Here is a 24120-nt window from a genome sequence, read left to right on the forward strand (position 1 = left end):
TGATATATTATAAACACAGAAAGAACATAAATTCAAAAATAGAAAAACCAGCATCAGAACTTGAATATTACTTGAAACATAGAACAAATTCCGAAGATTCCGAAGATTCCCATGATTCAGATGAAGATTCCCATGATTCAGATGAAGATGCCCATGATTCAGATGAAAAGAAAAATATTCATCAAACTTAAAATTTCTTTTACAACATGAATAGCAGCAGAGAGGGGGCGTCTACAATTTTGTTTGGGACAAACAATAATCGTAGACGTGGTATTGACCTCTATGAAGGGTCACTATTTTTTGGGGGTCCAAACACAAGGGTGACCACTCCCTTAAGTGGTCTGATCGCCCTCTCTGCTGCTAGAATGATCATATTCAACAGCATAAGAGACATGTAAGATCACATAACTGTTTGAATACTTATTCACTGGATATAATTATACTATGGTATTGATTGGTCATTGTGTTTTACAGCTGAGATGATATTAACTGATGATGCATCAATAAATTGGACATGTTGTCCATAATCATACAATAGAATGGTTTGGACATTTGGATCCAGGGGTGAGACACTTTTAACTCATGTTGTATCAATCAGTTTGACACGGTGTCCATATGACATTGTTTTAGTTATTGTGTTTTAGAGGTGATATATATACTATTAACCGATGATGCATCAATAAATTGGACACGGTGTCCATAATTATACTATGGCAGTTTTTGGTCATTGTGTTTTAGGGGTGAGATACTATTAACTGACGATGCATCAATAAATTGGACACGGTGTCCATAATTATGCTATGGCAGTTTTTGGTCATTGTGTTTTACAGGTGCAATACTATTAACTGATGATGCATCAATAAATTGGACATGGTGTCCATAATTATACTATGGCATTTTTGGTCATTGTGTTTTTGGGGGTGAGATACTATTAACTGATGATGCATCAATAAATTGGACAAGGTACCGTTCAATAAATTAGCCATGTTTGCCTCATTAGTATTATGTGTATAGATATGTATTGTATCATAAGTAATGTATCATGATATGTATTGATAGGCATATTGTTTCACCCCATGTTGTGTTTGGTTTTGTATTCATCGTCATATTGTTTCAACCTATGTAGTGTTTCATTGTGTATTGATATGTTCTTGTTGTTGGGTTTGATGCCATTTATCAGCACACGATATGCTATACATGGCGGCCAGTATTAATGGTGGAGAAAGAACCCAGGAAAACCCCGGAAAAAAAACACCGACCCACGAGAAGCTATTGGCAAGCTTTCTCAAATACCCACATTGGCTGAATCCGAGACTCGAACCCACGCAAACAGCTGAGATGGCAGTGATCCATAACGGAGAGCACGTTAGACCACTCGGCCACTCGGGGCCCCTTGTATTGATATGTATTGTATTATAACTTGTGAATCATGATATGCATTGATAGGCATATTGTTACACACCATGTTGTGTTTGGTTATGTATTTATAGGCATATTGTTAAACCCCATGTTTTGTTTGGTTATATATTGATAGGCATATTGTTAAACCCCATGTTTTGTTTGGTTATGTATTGATAGGCATATTGTTAAACCCCATGTTGTGTTTGGTTATGTATTGATAGGCATATTGTTACACACCATGTTGTGAGTGGTTATGTATTAATTGGCATATTGTTACAATTCATGTTGTGTTTGGTTATGTATTGATATGCATATTGTTACATGCCATGTTGTGTGTGGTTATGTATTGATAGGCATATTGTTACACCCCATTTTGTGTTTGGTTTTGTATTTATAGGCTTATTGTTACACCCCATAATGTGTCTCATTTTGCATTGATAGGCATATTGTTACACCTCTAGTTGTATTGGTTATGTATTGATAGGCATATTGTTACACCGCATGTTTTGTTTGGTTATGTATTGATAGGCATATTGTTACACCTCATATTGTGTTTGGTTATGTATTGATGAACTTATTGTTACACCCCATATTGTGTTTGGTTATGTATTGATAGGCTTATTGTTACACACCACATTGTGTTTGGTTATGTATTGATAGGCTTATTGTTACACACCATATTGTGTTTGGTCATGTATTGATAGGCTTATTGTTACACACCACATTGTGTCTGGTTATGTATTGATGAGCTTATTGTTACACCCCATGTTGTGTTTGGTTATGTATTGATAGGCATATTGTTACACACCATGTAGTGTGCAGTTATGTATTGATAGGAATATTGTTATACACCATGTTGTGTGTGGTTATGTATTGATAAGCATATTGTTACACACCATATTGTTTGGTTATATATTGATAGGCATATTGTTACACCCAATATTGTGTTTGGTTTTGTAGTGATAGGCATATTGTTACACACCATATTTTGTTTGGTTATTTATTGATTGGCATATTGTTACACACCATGTAGTGTGTGGTTATGTATTGATAGGCATATTGTTACACCCCATGTTGTGTTTGGTTATGTATTGATAGGCATATTGTTACACCCCATATTTTGTTTGGTTTTGTATTGATAGGCATATTGTTACACACCATGTAGTGTGTGGTTATGTATTGATAGGCATATTGTTACACCATGTTGTGTGTGGTTTTGTATTGATTGGCATATTGTTACACCCCATATTTTGTTTGGTTTTGTATTGATAGGCATATGGTTACTCCCCTTATATTGTGTGGTTATGTATTGATAGGCATATTGTTACACCCCATATTGTTTGTGGTTGTGTATTGATAGGCATATTGTTACACCAAATATTGTGTGTGGTCTTGTATTGATAGGCATATTGTTACACCCCATATTGTGTGTGGTTATGTATTGATTGGCATATTGTTACACCCTATATTGTGTTTGGTTATGTATTGATAGGCATATTGTTACACCCCATATTTTGTTTGGTTTTGTATTGATAGGCATATTGTTACACACCATGTAGTGTGTGGTTATGTATCAATAGGCATATTGTTACACCCCAATCTGTGTTTGGTTATGTATTGATAGGCATATTGTTAAACACCATATTTTGTTTGGATGTGTATTGATAGGCATATTGTTACACACCATGTAGTGTGTGGTTATGTACTGATAGGCATATTGTTACACCTCATATTGTGTTTGGTTATGTATTGATAGACATATTGTTACACACCATGTAGTGTGTGGTTATGTACTGATAGGCATATTGTTACACCCCATGCTGTGTTTGGTTATGTATTGATAGGCATATTGTTACACACCATATTGTTTTGGTTGTGTATTGATATGCATATTGTTACACCCCATGTTGTGTTTGGTTTTGTATCGATAGGCATATTGTTACACCCCATTTTGTGTTTGGTTATGTATTGATAGGCATATTGTTACACACCATATTGTTTTTGGTTGTGTATTGATATGCATATTGTTACACCCCATGTTGTGTTTGGTTTTGTATTGATAGGCATATTGTTACACCCCATTTTGTGTTTGGTTATGTATTGATAGGCATATTGTTACACACCAAGTTGTGTTGGTTTTGTATTTATAGGCATATTATTACAACCCATGTTGTGTTTGGTTGTGTATTGATAGGTACTGTAATGGACATTGTATATCATATTTACTAATATGTGGCATAGAAATATCACTTCACCCATTTTATGTTCGGTTAGTGTATTTTGTCACTTGTTGAGACAAAAAGACACCAGAATACTAGAAAAACTTATCTCATGGACATACAAAAGCTCTGTCTTTTAATGATTGTCCCCAGCTCAGTACTAAGAACATCCTATATTTCAGTGGTCCCTCGCACAATGTGACTTATGAAAACCCTATATTTCAATGGTACCTCACACCATTTGGCTTATGAAAACACTATAATTGAATGGTCAATCACACACTGACTTATGAAAACCCTATATTTCAATGGTCAATCACACACTGTGACTTATGAAAACCCTACATTTCAATGGTCAATCACACACTGTGACTTATGAAGACCCTGTATTTGAATGGTCCCTGACACTATGTACGAAGGAAAACCCTATATTTCAACAAGTGTCCCTGGGTCAGTACTTTGGACCTAACATCGGTCCCTCATACCATGTGACTTTTATATGAGAACCCTGTATTTAAACAATTGCCCCAGGGTTGGGTTCGGCATTATACAGTGTAGCAAGACAAATAGGTTATTGCTTTTGGTATGGTTTGGTATTATACAGTGTAGCAGGTAGGTTATTTAGTGTAAGACAATTGAAGTAGAGTGCCCCACCCAATGACACATTATGGTACCTAACCAGGGCTAATTATATCATAGGATATGAACCCAAATACATTAGGTAATGAGTCCAGCATGCTAATTGCCATATATCAAACCTTTAAAATATGTGTTGACATGGCCATATATTGTGTGTCAATGCTCAATCACCATGTATTAGACCTTTATAATAAAATATGTGTTGACATGGCCATATATTGTGTATCAATGGTCAATCACCATGTATTAGACCTTTATAATAAAATATGTGTTGACATGGCCATATATTGTGTGTCAATGGTCAATTACCATGTATTAGACCTCTATAATACAATATGGACTGACATGGCCATATATTGTGTGTCAATGGTCAATCACCATGTATTAGACCTTTATAATACAATATGTGTTAACATGGCCATATATTGTGTGTCAATGGTCAATCACCATGTATTAGACCTTTATAATAAAATATGTGTTGACATGGCCATATATTGTGTGTCAATGGTCCATCACCATGTATTAGACCTTTATAATAAAATATGGACTGACATGGCCATATATTGTGTGTCAATGGTCAATCACCATGTATTAGACCTTTATAATACAATATGGACTGACATGGCCATATATTGTGTGTCAATGGTCAATCACCATGTATTAGACCTTTATAATAAAATATGGACTGACATGGCCATATATTGTGTGTCAATGGTCAATCACCATGTATTAGACCTTTATAATAAAATATGTGTTGACATGGCCATATATTGTGTGTCAATGGTCAATCACCATGTATTAGACCTTTATAATAAAATATGTGTTGACATGGCCATATATTGTGTATCAATGGTCAATCACCATGTATTATACCTTTATAATACAATATGTGTTGACATGGCCATGTATTGTGTGTCAATGGTCAATGACCATGTATTAGACCTTTATAATAAAATATGGACTGACATGGCCATATATTGTGTGTCAATGGTCAATGACCATGTATTAGACCTTTATAATACAATATGTGTTGACATGGCCATATATTATGTGTCAATGGTCTATCACCATGTATCAGAGTCTGTAATAAAATATGGACCGAGATCACCATATATTGTGTGTCTGTGGTCTATAACTATGCCTCAGACCTTTATAATAAATCATGGACCGACATGGCCATATATTATGTGTCAGTGGTCTATGACAATGCATCAGACCTTTATAATAAAATATGGACATGGCCATATAGTGTGTCAGTGGTCTATCACCATGCATCATACCTTTACAATAAAATATTTACTACAATAGCCATAATTGGAAAGAAAATTAATTCTACCTACAACAAATGACATTTACTATCATCATCCCAAAATGTGCTGATCCAGCAAAGCATTACTGCCAGACTTGACCAGAAACGCCAATCAGTGAACAATTATCGAGTTTTGAGGTAGTATGTCATTACCATCAGTCTTGACCAGAAATGCCCATCATTGAATAATTATCCAGTTTTGAGGTAGTAAATCATTATTTTCAGGCTTGTCCAGAAATGCCCATCAGTGAACAATGATCCAATTTTGAGGCAGTAAGTCAGCATGTTGATTTAAGCAATACTGATTGGCAATAGCAGTGAGTGGCATACATTACCGTTGTTGGTTGAAATTCTTTATTATAATTTTCTGAAAGAAAACAAAATCATTTTTGTATCAATAAATAGTTTGTGAAGAAACTTGTGAAGTAATCCCAGAATGGAATACATTTCCTGGTATATTTAATAATTGAGCATATACATGTTTTCCTTTTTAGTGCTACAGGTTGTAGAAGAGTTTGTGGGATCATCTTCTGTCCATCATCTCTTTGATATCAATCCACAAGCCAAATGTTGTTATTACATATTCCACTAAACTGTTGCCTGGATTCCAATGCAGCTTTATCCACATATTTATCCCAGGTCTAGTTGGTCCTACATGACAAATGTGTTGCTTGGAGTTCCAATTTGGCCCATGTATTCATCACATGATCTAGTTGGCCCTGTATGACAAATGTGTTGTTATTAGTTCCAATATGGCCCACATATTTATCCCAGGACCTATTTGGCCCTACATGACAAATGTGTTGCTTGGAGATCCACTATCACCCACATATCCCTGGATCTATTTGGCCCTACATGACAAATGTATTGCTTGGAGTTCCAACATGGCCCACATATTCATCCCAGGTCTAGCTGGCCCTATATAACAAATGTGTTGTTATTAGTTCCAATATGGCCCACATATTTATCCCAGGACCTATTTGGCCCTACATGACAAATGTATTGCTTGGAGAACCAATATAGCCCACATATTCATCCCAGGATCAAGTTGGTCCTACATGACAAATGTGCTGCTTGGAGATCTAATATGGCCCACATATTCATCCCAGGATCTAGTTGGCCCTACATGACAAATGTGTTGCTTGGAGATCCAATATGGCCCACATATTCAACCCAGGTCTAGTTGGCCCTATATAACAAATGTGTTGCTTGGAGATCCAATATGGCCCACATATTCATCCGAGGATCTAGTTGGCCCTACATGACAAATGTGTTCCTTGGAGATCCAATATGGCCCACATATTTGTCCCAGGATCTAGTTGGCCCTACATGACAAATGTGTTGCTTGGAGATCCAATATGGCCATCACAATAGCCAGCTTAAAAAATATTGTTATCGCTACATTTCCTGATTGGATTGTCGAATCAACATGTGATTTTAACTGCAGCACCTTTAGTTACGATGTCTTGTTGGTACATTATACTGATCCAATATGGCTGCCATTGCATCGATCATGAATGGTTTTTTTTTGCCATTTATTCCTCATTGATTGATTGTCATATCAACATGGGATTCCTCCTTAAGACTTCTTATGATGTCTATTTCATCTCAAATGATAATCTTGCATGACACCTAATATGGCCACCACAGTGGCCATCTTCAAAACCTTGTTAATAGTATTTCTGCTGATTGGAAGGTCATATCAACATGGGATTTTCACTAAAGACTTATTATGAAGTCTAGTTTGTCTTAAATGATAATCTTGCTTGATATATAATATAGCCAACACAGTGGCCATCTTGGAAATCTTGTTATTACTACCCTGCTGATTGGATGGTCATATCATCATGGGGTTTCCACAGTGGCCATCTTGAAAATCATATTACACTTTCTGCTGATTGGATGGTCATATCATCGTGGGGTTTCCACAGTGATCATATTCGAAATCATATTACACCTTCTGCTTATTGGATGGTCATATCATCATGGGGTTTCCCCAGTGGCCATCTTGAAAATCATATTGCACCTTCTGCTTATTGGATGGTCATATCATCATGGGGTCTCCACAGTGGCCATCTTGGAAATCTTGTTATTACTACCCTGCTGATTGGATGGTCAATTATAAAAGGGTTTCCACAGTGGCCATCTTGAAAATCATATTATTACAACTTCTGTTGATTAGATGGTCATATCATCATGGGGTTTCCACAGTGGCCATCTTGAAAATCTTATTACAACTTCTGCTGATTGAATGGTCATATCATCATCGGGTTTCCACTAAAACTCTTCTCATGATGTCTAGATGGCTCAAAATAAAAATAGCACTGATCTGATATCCAATATGACCATCAGTTTAAAAATCTTAAATTAAATTTGTGCCAATCAGACATCTAATATGGCCTTCACAGCAGCCATTTTAAAAATCTAGTCATTGTTCTTCCTCCTGAGTGGAAAATAATATCTCAAAAATATTTTTGTCTCTTCTAATGTCCAAATGAATAGTAAAATAACATGTTGTATTCACCAATATAATTCTTATGATAACGAGATGGTCCTAAATGAAAATGGTGCAGTTGTACTTCCAATACAGTTACCATGGTAATCATCTTAACAATCTTTTTGTCACTATTGCCTCTGAATGGATGGTCATTCTGACATTGCGTTTTTACCGAAAGACTTGCAATGATGTATACTTTGTTCTAAATGAAAATGGACCCAATCTAACATCCATTATATGTACCACGGCAGATAATTTGAAAATATTTTGATCAGTGAAGAAATCAGAACTGGTTTCAACACGTGAGAGTTGAATGGAAGAAATGGTCTTGTCTTGAATTCTGTAAATTCATTACAGACAGAAGAGTTTGTATCCCTTCATGGGACTGTTGTTTGATCTATCAGTCTCATTCCTTCAAAGCATTATGTTGCCTTTTTCAGGTTTGACTTGGTACTGGTAATGGGCAGTAGCAGGTAAATTGGCTTGCATCCACCCTCAGAGCCAGGTATTGATGCTTGGTAATGGGAATGGGCCACATCAGTTGAATTGTCTTGGATCCACCCTCACAGTGCACATATTAATGCACTTATTTCATGGAGAGTTACCTCCCTGGAACTTAGTTTCTCTTCTCTTATGGTTACCTTTCATCATAGCGCAACTGCACTTTGCATTGATCGGATAAAGCTTGCTGCATATATCATATTTATATCTAATTCTTGGTATCCTGTCAGCTACCCTGACAACTGTGTACATCCCTGACACCTTGCAGATAAAATATGGCAAGTATCAATATTTGTCCAACACCTGATGACTTTCATACCCTATCTAACATGTGAGAGTAACCAGTGCCACTAGATTTAATACCCTATCTAGCCTGTGTGTGAGTGACCATTGCCTCTAGATTTAATACCCTATCCAGTCTGTGTGTGAGTGACCATTGCCTCTAGATTTATTACCCTATCCAGTCTGTGTGCAAGTGACCACTGCCTCTAGATTTAATACCCTATCCAGTATGTGTGTGAGTAACATTTCCTCTAGATATAATACCCTATCGAGCATGTGTGTGTAACCATTGCCACTAGATTTAATACCTTATCTAACTTTTGCATGAGTGACCAATGCCACTAGATCTATTACCCTATCTAAACTATTTGCGAGTACCCACTGTCATGAGATTTCATGCCCAGCCTGTCCATGAGTGACCACTGTGTAGCATGAATGACCATTACTGGTATTTAATATGAGTGACCAGTGCTCAGCATCTACTTTAAACTTTGTTCTCAAAAAATCCAGCACTTTGTGACTTGAAATATTTTACATTATAACTTGTGTTAATGAAATTAATTTTTTGGAAATTCTCCACTTTTCTACCTTTCTGTTTTAAAATTTTAGTTTTATCATGACTGCATTTGAATCAAATTTTCTGATATACATTATTCCTAAGTTTAAATTCAGTTTTACCTTGCTTAACAGAAACTGTACAACATTTGAACTGGGTGTACATTTCTTATTAGTACATGAAACTTGGTAATGTCTTTATTAGTACATGGAACTTGGTAATGCCTTTACTATTACATGGAACTTGGTAATACCTTTATTAGTACATGAAACTTGGTAATGACTTTATTAGTACATGGAACTTGATAATGCCCTTATTAGTACATGGAACTAGTTGTGGCCTTTATTTGTACATGAATCTTGGTAATGACTTTATTAGTACATAAAACATGCTAATGCCTTTAGTAGTACATTAGACATGGTTGTTGTTGTTTTGTTATTATAGGGTTTAACGCCATTTTTCAGCATACGATAGGCTATACATGGCAGCCAGTATTAATGGTGGAGGAACCCGGGAAAACCCCCGGAAAGAACCACTGACCCACGAGAAGCTACTGAGAGTGATAAAACTTGTTACTACATGGACCTTAGTAATACCTTTATTATTACAAGGAACTTGGTAATATTAACAAGTACATTTAAAATATGCCCTTTTTAATGATATTTTAGTCTAACTGAGATTGACTGCAACAAGTTTAAACTGACAAGGCCTAGATCACAATTAAGATATTCCAAAGAAATAGTGCTTTATTTGCATGGTATGCTTACCACTGTCTCATTGGGTGAAGTTACTCATTGCTTTATAAAAAACAAAACCCAAAACGTCATCAAATTGTATAGAAATTGTTATTTGCTTGTTGTTGGATGAAGACAAGCAAGATGTCAAATGTATGAATTTTCCAGGTCATGCAAATGCTTGTTTTGTAATGAAAACAGTAAGATGTCAAATGTGCCAGTTTTCCAGGTCATGGAAATGCTTGTTGTTGAATGAAAACAGTAGAATGTCAGATGTCCAGACAGTTTTCTGGGTCATGTGAATGCTTGTTGGTTACTTCCTCTGCATTGTTTGCTTATATTAGTAATATGCGAAACTGTCTGGTATTACACTTGCAGTTTGTTCACCACAAACAAAAGCCAGTGTTGTTGTTATTGTAGCGTCTGATGCCATTTTTTTAGCACAAGATAGGTTATACATGGTGGCTAGTATAAATGGTGGAAGAAGAACCCTGGAAAACTCCACAAAGAATCAGTGACCCATGAAAAGCTACTTTCATGCTTTCTCACATACGTACAATGGCCGAACCTGAGACTCGAACCCACACAAACAAAAGAGAGATGGCAATGATCCGTAATGGTGAACATTTTAAACCACTCGGCTACTAGTGGTCCCCAAACAACCAATGAACGAAATGCATAAGAACCAGTGACCCACATGAAGCTACTTTCATGCTTTTTCACACACCTACATTGGCTGAAACAGAGACTCGAACCCACACAATGGTGAGATGGCAATGCTCTGTAATGGTGAACACTTTAGACCACTCAGCAACTAGGTCATTGAACAAATTGCATAAGGTCATAAAAGAACTTTGTATGACCTGTTGTAAGATCACGAGGAAAAAATTAATCTGGTCCACTGCTATACTTCGAAAATGCTTTTGACTCGTTTTAGTGTGACTTTTTGGAAAATGCTCAGAAATCTTTAAACTTTTGTGGAATATATTTTTCAGTGATTCAGAGTATTTTGCAAGTAATACCGGTGAGACGTTCAATGGCTTTAATATGAAAGGTTCTTCTTTAGCAGTTAGAAGAGTCATGTCCCTTGATTGCCTATTTTTATAACTACTGCACAATAACTTTATATTTGAATCTATTATTACACACCATTATTTTAATGAGACCTTGACTGAGTTGGATTTCCTGGATGTCACATCTTCATTAATTAGAGTTATGGCCTGTGACTACCCATCAACTCGAAAAAAAATGGTTTTCCAACACAAGTTCTACAGCACAAGGCTATGTGTACTGAGTAGGTTTGGATTTAATGAAGAGTTACCCATAAACTGCAAAGTTTTGTTTTTCCAAGACAAGTTCTACAGTACAAGGCTACTTTCACAGAGTATGTTTTGATTTAATGAAGCATTATGGCCCCTGAATACCAATCAACTCCAAAGCTTTAGTTTCCCAACAAAAGTTCTACTGTGCAAGGTTATGTTTACTGAGTAGGTTTAGATTTAATGAAGAGTTATTGCCCCTGAATACCCCTCATCTCAAAAGCTTTGGGTTTCAAACACAAGTTCTGCAGTACAAAGCTCCTGTTACTGAGTAGGTTTTGACAGAATGAAGAGACAAAGAACAGTCATGGAAATGATATATTTATTTGTGATGTATATATGCAAAGTGATTAATTTGAGTCTACTCTATTCAAGAAACATGCATGTGCATTCTACTATATTCTGATTTCTTCACCACATTTTTGTTTAAATAAATACTGACTAATGTTTATGTACACATGCAATAAATACTGCTTTGTGGCAGTGAATTCAAAATAAAAATATTGAGAATCATTTTCAGCTGCCCAGTTAATTACACACATTAAACTGTGCAAATAATAAACATGAATTATAATATTATGTTAACATACATAAATGCTTTGACGAATATGAAAATAATTTTCCAAAAAAGGACAAGCCTAAAATCTCACTTCCATACAAAGGACTAGCCTAGAATCTTACTTCCATACAAAGGACAAGCCTAGACTCTTACTTCCATACAAAGGACAAGCCTAGAATCTTACTTCCATACAAAGGACAAGCCTAAAATCTTACTTTCATACAAAAAGGACAGGCCTAGAATCTTATTTCCATACAAAAGACAAACCTAGAATCTTACTTCCATACAAAGGGCTAGACTAGAATCTTACTTTCATACAAAGGACAAGCCTAGAATCTTACTCCCATACAAAGGACAAGCATAGAATCATACTTCCATACAAAAAAGGACAAGGCTAGAATCTTACTTCCACCACAAGGACATAGAACATTACTTCTATACAAAGGACATAGAACATTACTTCTATACAAAGGACATAGAACATTACTTCTATACAAAGGACATAGAACATTACTTCTATACAAAGGACATAGAACATTACTTCTATACAAAGGACATAGAACATTACTTCTATACAAAGGACATAGAACATTACTTCTATACAAAGGACATAGAACATTACTTCTATACAAAGGACATGTTGTTGTTGTGGGGTTTAACGCCATTTTTCAGCACATGATTGGCTATTCATGGCGGCCAGTATTAATGGTGGAGGAAGAACCCAGGAAAACCCGGGAAAGAACCACCGACCCACGAGAAGCTACTGGCAAGCTTTCTCACATACCCGCATTGGCCGAATCCGAGACTCGAACCGACGCAGACAGAGGTGAGATGGCAGTGATCCGTAACGGAGAGCGCTTCAGACCACTCGGCCACTCGGGGCCCCTATACAAAGGACATAGAACATTACTTCTATACAAAGGGACCTAGAACATTACTTCCAATGAAAGGATGCACATAGAACATTACTTCTATACAAAGGACATAAAACCTTATTTTCATAAAAAGGACTTAGAATATTGCTTCCATGCAAATGATCTAGAAACTTCTATACAAAGGACATAGAATCTAATTTCCATATAAAACCTAGAACCTTACTTCAATATGAACACAAGTTGCACATTGTCCTCTGAGCCACTCTGCAAGACCAACATTACCAGAAACCATTAAAATACACAGAACTAAACTATGAAGTACACTAACCAATGCACTAGTATGTTTTAGCACAAGTACCACCAGACATGTTACATATGCATACAGGTAAAATTCCTGGTGAAACAGGAATAGTTTTATATCAAGAATGACTACATGGAACTGCATAATAATCAAGTGTATACATCAATTTATCTACAACAAAAACAACTGCATTGGATTGTAAATAGCCAATACATTTTTCAACCTTTACTTTATTTAACATATACAAATCTACTAAGTCATTCAATTTCATATCAAAATACAAATGTTACATGAAAGAGATAATGTCTGAACATTAATACAAATAGCAGCATGATCCCAGTCTGACACACAAGTACACATTTCAATGACTTTGTATTAACAGGATTATTAAGATGGCTGCCCTGTGATATTAACATCAGACTGGCATCAGAATCATTCAAGCAACAATGTACGTCAAATTATTACCATTTTCATTCATGACCAGCTAGGCACCATCAAGTGATTTAGTGAAAAAAACCTGATGACATGACCATCCAATCAGGAGGGAGTAATGATACAAGACATTCAACTTGGCTACACATATGGCCATATTGTCTTCAGATCGGCACCACTTTCATTATGATCAATATACGATACAAATTTGTTAATGAAAACCCCATTTGACATGGCCATCCATACAGTAGGAATAGTGATAACAATATGATGGTCATATTGGATACAAGATAGACACCAGTTTTATGTAGAACCAACTATGCAGTATAAGGTCTTTTTGAGAAAGTAAATGTTACAGAAAATTGGATTTTTCTGAGAATACTTACCTGGTCACATTGACTTTGGGAATATAAGCCTGCTACCTCCAGGTCCAGCCCTAGTAAAAGATGAAGATTGATATTTTAGTATGTATCATATATTTATGAATGGCAGTAACTCTTGCTCAATCACTTGTCACCACTAGCAATAGTGAGGTAAAAGGATGTTTCTGTTCAGAGAGGGCATGTTGCAGTTTAAGTGACATGGACTAAACATGCAACACAACATGTCAAGATTGGCAGATACATGATGCAGCTTACGTTATGTCGACCTAAACACTCATCATGATATACGAAGACTACAAGAGACATGATGCAGTTCAAGTGATGTAGGCCTAGAGACGGATCAAAACTTATCAAACTGGCAGAGACAGGCAATGCATTAGCCATTCTAATGTGAGCTGCTTTATTGGCGACCTGAGCAATGGGGACTTGATTCAGAAGCATGTTGGTTTGCTGTCAGAAAATCACTAAGGACACCAGATCAAACATTAAAGACATGGTACAAATATTTATAATCAGTTTTGATGTGGCACTCCTTATAAAACAGAGGGGCAAACATGCTGACAACTGTGACACTGTTATCCAATGCTGGGCTTTTAGTATGGCATGCGGTGGCATGCGGTGGGATGTGTCTGTACCAGCACAACAGGAACATAATTGGTACCTGGTTTGCAGTACAACAATGTTTCACTATTTTCTGAGTCACATATATGTTCAGCCAGCTGATCCTTAATTTTCACTGGATCAGAATAATATCCCATGTACCTATTCTTACATGCCTGAAGCCCATGTTCATCTTGTGGTGGGGTTTATTCCCACTATGCCACCAAAAAAGGAGGGAGCAATCCCCATAGTATATACATTATCGACACAAGATGAAAAACAAGGTAAAATGTGACCTAAAGACCACAGGAGTTGTGTCATGTTATCCTGTACCAGGTGACTGATATGCTGCTGAAAGTTTAGTGTATCAGAGTGTGAATGTAACATATTTGCATCCACACCCCTCCTGCCCAAAGTCAGGCATCTTGGGGAAGGCAACCTGAAGGGATTCCAAGAAGGCTGAGAACTGATTCTTTATTCGAATGTATACTTTAAGTACCGATACATCTGTACTGGCCTTGCATGTTTCCCCTCTTTTGATGAGTTTTATAGAACGGCTGATCAGGTGTCCTCAAACCATGATTTGTACATATTGCAAAGGTTGAAGAGGTATGGTTTGTGCAAGCAAGGAATAACTCGTTTTTGCCTTGTTATCCTGTATGTCATGAATTTACTGCATTTAGAAGACCAGAAGCATTAGAAAACATGTCAGTGTTAATATTTTGAAAAATAAAATAGGTAAATAATACCCGTTATAACCAGACTGCAAGAATTAAGGACAGTGTGTGAGATGACTTCAAAGTTAACATTCATCAACGATAGCACGTCGTACCACATGGCCTAAAACGGTCAAAGAAAGCAAAAAATTACACAGAATGTCCACAGATTAGAAAAGTAACATATACTACATGTGTATTAATCATTATTAATTCAAACAAATCCAAACTTTCGAATGAATGCCTGATTTTGACACAAAGAAACTTGGATTAATGGGATACGTATTCTGTATGATGCTGTGAACTGAAGTGGAGTTTAAAACTGGAGACACCTGATGGAAGCAAGAGGAAGTAATGAGCAAGAGTTACTGCCCTTTGTCTATGATATAGCAAGGTTGTATTATACATGTTATTAACACATTAACTCCTGGAGGTTTGTGTTGTTTTCGCCTGAAATGAGAGCAGGAAACACATTTTGAAAGCTGTTTCTGAATGCATCCAAAAACACCAAATCCCAGGTGATTTTTCAATAACGTACTACCTAGGTGTGTTAGAAACAGCTTTTCATTGGCTATTTGGATTTATTTTTTTTTTGCTTAATGGACCCATTATTTTTGTATTGAGACCACTCATTATTCCAAATACCCATCTTATTCTACTTTCTGCAAAAGCTCGTCTGTCTATTTGCAGTTCATACCAGTTTGCCTTACATCTGAGACCAAAAAGTCTAAAATCCGGACACAAAATCCAATTCCGAAAACGAACAAATATTTGGTAGAAAAAGATTGGGTGCAAACAATTTGGTTTTTCCGTTTGTATTTTGTTGTGCAACTAGATATTCGAGATTGTTTGGTAACACTGTAGAGCTACATCTGTCTGCCTTTCTATAATAACACCCACTTTAGTGTATCATGCATGAACATGAGGCTACAGAGCTCGGCAGTAGCCTACTACCTCCTACCACGTTAACTCATCACTAGGAGTTAATGAGTTAGCAGTCATACATTACCTCCTAGCAATATTACTTACAACAGATTAATTTAGCACTGTTCTCTGTCATAAAATTATTCAGCATTGAAGTTGCGAACAATAGAGAATTTAATTAATAAACTGTCAACTAGCAATCGGATATATGTTTAAAACTATCTGCTATCCTGAATCATTTAATTACCAAAGCACATCTTCATCTCTGAATGATGTTTTAGGTTGTAAGAATTCAAACAAAAACATCAATGCTTGAGAATTATTTTTTAAATTCAATTAAATACGAAACACAATAAAACTGAGGCAAAAAAAACATGATCGCTAAAATTTCAAAATGTACATAAATGTTTACACAAAAGTTGAAAATGTTATATTTACAATAAAACAGTCAATAAATCAGCATGCACTGTATTATGTACAAAAAGAATCAATTAATAGTTTTCAAAAATACAGTTTTCAATTTAAAATTGTTCTTCAAATATTCCATGCAAATGATCAGGAATTTCTGCTGCAATTTACTAACTAGCCCCTGGTTCTGAAAATCATACCCCAAGTTTGCATGCTCATGAATCACTCATTTTGCTGGCAGAAAACATAACAATCTAAGCCACTTTAATCAGTACTCTGCAAATAAAACACACAGTCTAAGCCAGTTTAATCAGTAGTCTACAAATACAACACACAATGTAAGGCACTTTAATCAGTAGTCTACAAATAAACTTCAGTTTTGATCAGTAGTGAAACTAAACTGGTTTAACAAAAGTAAAACAATAAACTGTTCAGGTTGAATGTCATACACATTGTCTCCCTAAGTGAGATTCACATTGTCCTGAAATTTAAACAGTTTCTCAAGTAAAAACAACTATATCCTGAGTTAAGATCTGACTCTTTCCATTCAAGTAAACTGGACTATATCCTGAGTTAGGGATTGACTCCTTCCATTCAAGTAAACTGGACTATATCCTAAGTTAGGGTCTGACTCCTTCTATTCAAGTAAACTGGACTATATCCTGAGTTAGGGTCTGACTCCTTCTATTCAAGTAAATCTGTAAATGTCCATAGTTATGGTTATTATGATTGTCAACAACCTGATTTAAAGAATTCCTTCTATTTATCACATGCATGTTTACCACTCAGTCTGAATAATTGAGTTCCTTCCATTTAGCACATTGCATGGTTACCACTCAGTCTGAATACGTGTTCCTACTTGTACAAGCTGTCTTAAATTACTCGTCATAATCAAGTTCTGGTATGTTTATTGCTCACTTTCCCAGAACTGTGTCCTGATTAGTAGAACAAATGTTTAAGACTTGTTCTTAAACTTTTTCTTCAATGGCTGGCAAGCATATGTAATGTGTATGCCTCACTTCAGTGAGACGGTTTCTTTGGCTTAAAGGCAAAATAGTTCATGATTTACTAATGGGATATTTAGTTTGATTCAATGGTTCACATTTTTACTAATTGACATGCTTGTTTCAAGTAATAGCGTTTGTGACTCGCATTTATGTGATGTACTAATAAATCAAGAGTACTTTTGAGACAGATTATTTAACCAAGCCAACTGTTTTGTTTTCTTCTAGAGGTAGGAGTGAGTAGGGATTGCAGAATTGTCAATTTCAAGCCCACTGTCATTCCACCACTGTAGAAATGTATCGAAAATGATGATTGTTATAAACAAGTGGAATGATTTATTCAGAATAATACAGACCTGGCAAATGTAATTATATACCACACACTTTCTTGGGATACTCATTTTCCTTCCCTACTCAGTATTTTCTGGTTGCAAGGAGTTCTTTAAGACAATTTAAACCATAAGACCTTTATGACGAAGTTTTCCTCATATTTATTGCTTTCTTATAGTGACATGTAGTTTCCCCATTATTTCCCCTCACTCTCCTCAGCTGTTTTCTTCAACTCTAGAGCTTCTACCCTAGATGCCAAAGCCTGTATTGCACCTTCAGCAGTTTCTACTGATCCCTTAACTGTTTCTATTGATCCCTTAACTGTTTCTATTGTGCTGAACCAAGTATTTAGGATATCCAGGTAGGATCCAGTAGGGATTGCTGAAACTTGAATTTGCTGAATTTCCTGTGATATCTCATTCTGAAAATTGGGGTCTCCACACTGCTGACTGAGGGTTGTCAATGTTGAGCTGATGCTATTCCAGCAGGTCTGATACTCCATGGCATTCATCTTGCATGACTTAGCATGTCCGTACAGTTTGTTCCTGTCTTCTCGCAAACTTTTTATCATGCCCTCTTCCTGCTGAGCCAGGGTAGGTACGATATTGTTAAAGAGAGCAGAAAGAAGTGTGACATCATAGTCTTCTATATTTGTATTGCCTCCATTTGGTGGGAACAAGATATCAATCTGGGACTGGTGTAATACCTTTCGTTTAAGAAGACCGTTGATGGTATTCTTGTTTTTGGCAAGATACTGGTCCAAAGTGCAGGTCGGACTGACTGTGTGATGACTTAACAATTGTCTCAAAACCCTGGATCCAACATCAACCAACAGATATGTCAGACGCATGAATCTGTCTGTATCACCAGCTGGTGGTGGTGGCATGGGAACAGCAGAAGCTGAAAGATGACAAAATGTATATAAGACTTAGTAAACACATACACATTCTAATAGCATACAAAAAAGTTCAGGATATGTATTCATATATCAACAAAAATAGAGGCCTTTTCTACTGAATTTACTAAGACTATATTACCAAAGTATGCTAGATTTCTATTGAAAACACTAAAACTACATTAACAAACAATACTGGAATTCATTAGCAAACTATACTAGAATTCTACTGAATTTACTAAGAATTTAATTGAGAAACTATACCAAATGTCTGCTGAATTTTCTAGGCTTACATTGTACACAAAATACAGAGGGTATTCTGATTCAAGTTTCTCCAATGAAATTAAAATCTGATATTACAGTTAACTGTATATTTAGCATGTTTGTTGAAGGTGCCAAGGATAACATTTGGTATGTAAACCTTGCTAAAAAGTGCAGTTGGAAAGCATTGCTTCAGACTCATATTGGTCACCTACAGAGATTTATCTCAGACACATGTACTGTGTAGAATGGGAAAAGTCTGGGAGTATAGAAGGAATTAACACAGATCAGTAATATAAATCTGAAATCCCCATTAATACACTGCTGTTTGATATGACTAAATAATTGAAGTTCTATTGTGATCTTTCTGTTCTGGAAAAGAAACTGATTGAACTGATGTTTAGATTGTTATTATTATGTGTTAATCAGTTCTATTATTTCAGTAGAATGACCCTGACATTTGACCAATTGACTCCAAAGCCAATTTGTTTCTGCCTTAAAACAAGTGCTAGCTTTTCTCAAATGGTGGCAAATGTTATTAGAAATGCATAAACCCAAAGAACATGAATAATAAAAGCACAACTGCCATATATATGTAATATTATAACTGCAGAATATTAGCCTGCAAATTTTATTATTTTATTTCAATTTTAAAAAATTGCTCCGAAATAGTCATCAGTGGTGATAGACTTCTGCTTCAACAAGGGTAATGTTGTCAGTGTAAAACAATCCGATTCTTTATCATTGTGCGAAAGTGTTTTTGATTGTGAAAATTAAGTGGTTGCTTGACAATAATTGTCAAAAACTGATTGAGGAACTGCAATTGCATTATGTTCCTTTTTCATTCACCATTCTGGATTCTACACTTTGCATTTTTTCTATTTTTCCTGAAACTGCACTCGTCATTTCATGTGTTCATTCTGCATTGAACCTGACTCAGTCATGGTTGTGTATAATAATCCATTGCTGAGTTTGTACCTTATGTTACTGTCTCTTAATTGTAATCAGTTCTTCAAAAAAAAGAGGCCTCAGAAGGCAAAATACCACTCATATTGGCGTGGCTGAACAAGACCATTCACCTTGGTGATATTTACCTCAAAAGCCAGTGTCTTACAAGGGATGTTGACCATAACCATTCACCTTAGAGATCTTTACCTCAAAGCCAGTACCTTACAAGGGATGTTGACCAAGACCAATCACCTATGTGATATTTACCTCACAGCTGGGGCCTTAAAAGGGTTGTTGACCAAGAAATCTGCATTATGTTCCCCAACATTAAGAAATGTTTCTAATTGAGCAATGGCAAGCCTACTGGATGGATGGAAAAACCTTTTGAGGAGAATGATGCCAACCTTGGTTAAAATTGTTTGAGAAGATTTTTTGATGTTGAAATAAGGAATCATTGTTGAAAGACACCTGCCTGATGACAGATGATGTCCAGTACATGCCAGTCACATAACCATAATACAGCAGAAAATACACTTACAACCAGGTGGCCTAACATAACCATAATACGATATCAAATACATTTACAGCCTTTAGTGCTATCACAACCATAATATGACATTATATACAATAACAGCCTATGGAGCTAACATGACCATAATATAATATCACATAAGCTTCTGACTGGGAATGATGTTGTTGTTGTTGCTGCTGTTTTGGGGTTTAACGTCATTTTTCAGCACACGATGGGTTATACTTGGCGGCCAGTATTAATGAATGACTGCTGACTATGGTGCATCATAAGACATATATAGTTACAATAGTGATGTAGCCATTGAGTAGGCCTAGCAATATAATAAACCAGAGCATGGGATGAAATTGGTACATCATAATACTTATATATAGTTACAATAGTGATGTGACCACTGAGTAGGACTAGCAATACAATGAACCAGAGCATGGGATGAAATTGGTACATCATAATACTTATATATAGTTAACAATAGTGATGTGACCAATGAGTAGGACTAGCAATACAATGAACCAGAGCATGGGATGAAATTGGTACATCAAAAGACTTATATATAGTTACAATAGTGATCTGACCGTTGAGTAGGACTAGCTGTAATGGAATTTGTTATTTGGATTAAATACATGTACTTGGGTTTCTTTTCTGTGTACAGCGTTACCTCAGGGTGGTGCATCATAAGACATAAAGAGTTACAATAGTGATGTGACCGTTGAGGTGGACTACCAATACAATGACTGACTAGTGACCATGAACTCATGATAGTCGCACCACTTGACCTTATGACAATGATGACTTTAGAGAAATTACAAAAGCAAAACAAACTTCAGATAAAATAACTGCAAAAAGAGAGAAAGAAGATTCTGAAAGGTAATTTACTAAATTATTGAATGGTTAAAGTATACAATGAGAATATATACTTATATCCATCAGTAATCTCATAAATTATTGAATGGTTAAAGTATACATTGAGAATATATACTTGCATCCATCAGTAATCTCATAAATTATTGAATGGTTACAATATACAATGAGAATATATACTTGCATCCATCAGTAATCTCATAAATTATTGAATGGTTAAAGTATACGATGAGAAGAATATATACTTACACCCATCAGTAATCTCATAAATTACTGAATGGTTACAGTATACAATGAGAATATATACTTACATCCATCAGTAATCTCATAAATTATTGAATGGTTAAAGTACACAATGAGAAGCATATATACTTACATCCATCAGTAATCTCATAAATTATTGAATGGTTAAAGTATACAATGAGAATATATACTTGCATCCATCAGTAATCTCATAAATTATTGAATGGTTACAATATACAATGAGAATATATACTTGCATCCATCAGTAATCTCATAAATTATTGAATGGTTAAAGTATACAATGAGAATAATATATACTTACATCCATCAGTAATCTCATAAGTTATTGAATGGTTACAATATACAATGAGAATATATACTTGCATCCATCAGTAATCTCATAAATTATTGAATGGTTAAAGTATACAATGAGAATAATATATACTTACATCCATCAGTAATCTCATAAGTTATTAAATTGTTAAAGTATACAGTGAGAAGAATATATACTTACATCCATCAGTAATCTCATAAATTGCTGAATAGTAAAAAGTATACAATGAGAATATATACTTACATCCATCAGTATCTCATAAATTATTGAATGGTTAAAGAATACAATGAGAGAAATGTATACTTACATCCATCAGCAGACTGCTCCTGGAAAGTAAAGAAAAATATATTTTATAGTTTATTATTCATTACCGCTTACGTGCCACTTTGTAAAATTGGGATCCTCACTTATGTAGGAACAAGAATTACCATCCCCTGATGATATAAGATAAATGTTGCGATGTTGTGTAAGGAGTCTGCCATTTTTTCTATGACTGATTATCCAGGCTAAATATATAGATATTTGGTGGAAGGAATCTGCCATAGTTTTCACAAAGATTGCTGATATGGGATAAAAAGAACACATTAAGCAACACATGTTATAGTATGTGAGGACTACATTGGCATGGGAAAACCAGTGGTGATCCTTCTTGAATTTTATCAAACACGACCCTAAAGTGAAGTGCATGGATCCATTGATGAGTTTATATGGCATGTATTCTAACCTATCATATACATGGATCCATTGATGAGTTTATATGGCATGTATTCTAACCTCTCATATACATTAAGAAGTAACAAGAGTCCCTTGAAGGATCTGATGCTCTACTGGGCGAACATAAATTCCGAAATTTAAGTGTCGAAACCATCTCTGATATGCTTTAATTAGCTACTGTGATACACATACTGCATATAAGCATTACACTGTTCATTAGAAGAAAGTAGGCATCATAAGAACACTTCTGGTGAAAACCGTATGTCATTATGATCATCAATTCAGGGACACTGACAAGACATTTATGAAAGTCATCATAGCAGCCATATTGGATATTGTATTACTGGCACCAGTTTAATTTAGGACTTCTTGAAAACCCTATGCTATCATGACTCTGGGAAAATGACACAATTATGAAAGTCATCATGGCAGCCATATTGGTTGTATGACTGGTGTCAGGTTAATTTAGAACTTTGTGAAAACTCCATGCTATCACGAATCAGGGAAACTGACAACAAGATATTTATGAAAGTCATCATGGCAGCCATACTGGATTTATGACTGACATCATATTCATTTAGGATATTTACTATATATACTACTTTATATTTACTATATATACATTGGATATTTACTAGGTACTCGGAAGAAAAAAAATTTGGACCAAAATCCTGTTGTCGAAATAATAATCCATGTTGGAGAGGATTAAACACCAGTATTTTCAAGACATGACTCTCCTTTCAGGAGAAATAACACAATGTACAAGATGCCAACTGTAGTGGTCAGAGGGAACATGATATTATCACCATTTTCATTACTGACCAACTGGATATCGTACAGTATGACTTCCTGCTCAAACAGATGTGTGGTAAGATTTTAAAGATGAGTGCCATGGCAACTATATTGGATGTCAGACTGGCATCATGTTTATTTATGACTGGCTGAACACTATGATGTCTTTAGTGAAAACTCTAAGCCAATATGACCAAACATGGAGAATGAATAACAATAATATGATTTTAATAATGACCACTGTGGCAGCCATATTGGACTTCAGATTGGTATGATTTTCAATAAGGACCAATCACATATTGTAAGATGTCTTTTAGTTAAAACACCATCTTTATATGACAATCCATTCAGGAGGAGTAGATAAAACAAGAGTATGAAGATGGCTGCCTTGTCATAAATATTCTACATCAAATTGGCACTATTTTGTTCAGGACCAACTAAGCATCACACAAAGTCTTTGAGTCAAATGCCCCTTTTTTAGTTTGACCATCAATTAATGAGGAGAGGAAATAATGAGAGTTTAAAGATGGTCTCCATATCCTACATAAGATCAG

General features: G+C 35.6%; 1 protein-coding gene across 1 annotated transcript in view; it reads right to left on the reverse strand.

The window, feature by feature from the left end:
• Positions 1-18177: 18177 nt before the first annotated feature.
• The window catches only part of LOC149789672 (uncharacterized), a 129250-nt gene continuing 123307 nt past the window's right edge, over positions 18178-24120 (reverse strand). Inside the window, exons 15-16 of the mRNA XM_089971685.1 lie at positions 22368-22386; positions 18178-18889 (exon numbers count right to left, since the gene is read on the reverse strand). Of these exons, the coding sequence (XP_089827811.1) occupies positions 18186-18889; positions 22368-22386 (723 nt within the window). The 3' untranslated portion in view covers positions 18178-18185. The remainder of the gene's footprint in view (positions 18890-22367; positions 22387-24120) is intronic.

The sequence above is a fragment of the Sinohyriopsis cumingii genome, chromosome 10 (assembly GCF_028554795.1).
Source record: "Sinohyriopsis cumingii isolate HCF-2022 chromosome 10, ASM2855479v2, whole genome shotgun sequence".
Taxonomy (NCBI): domain Eukaryota; kingdom Metazoa; phylum Mollusca; class Bivalvia; order Unionida; family Unionidae; genus Sinohyriopsis; species Sinohyriopsis cumingii.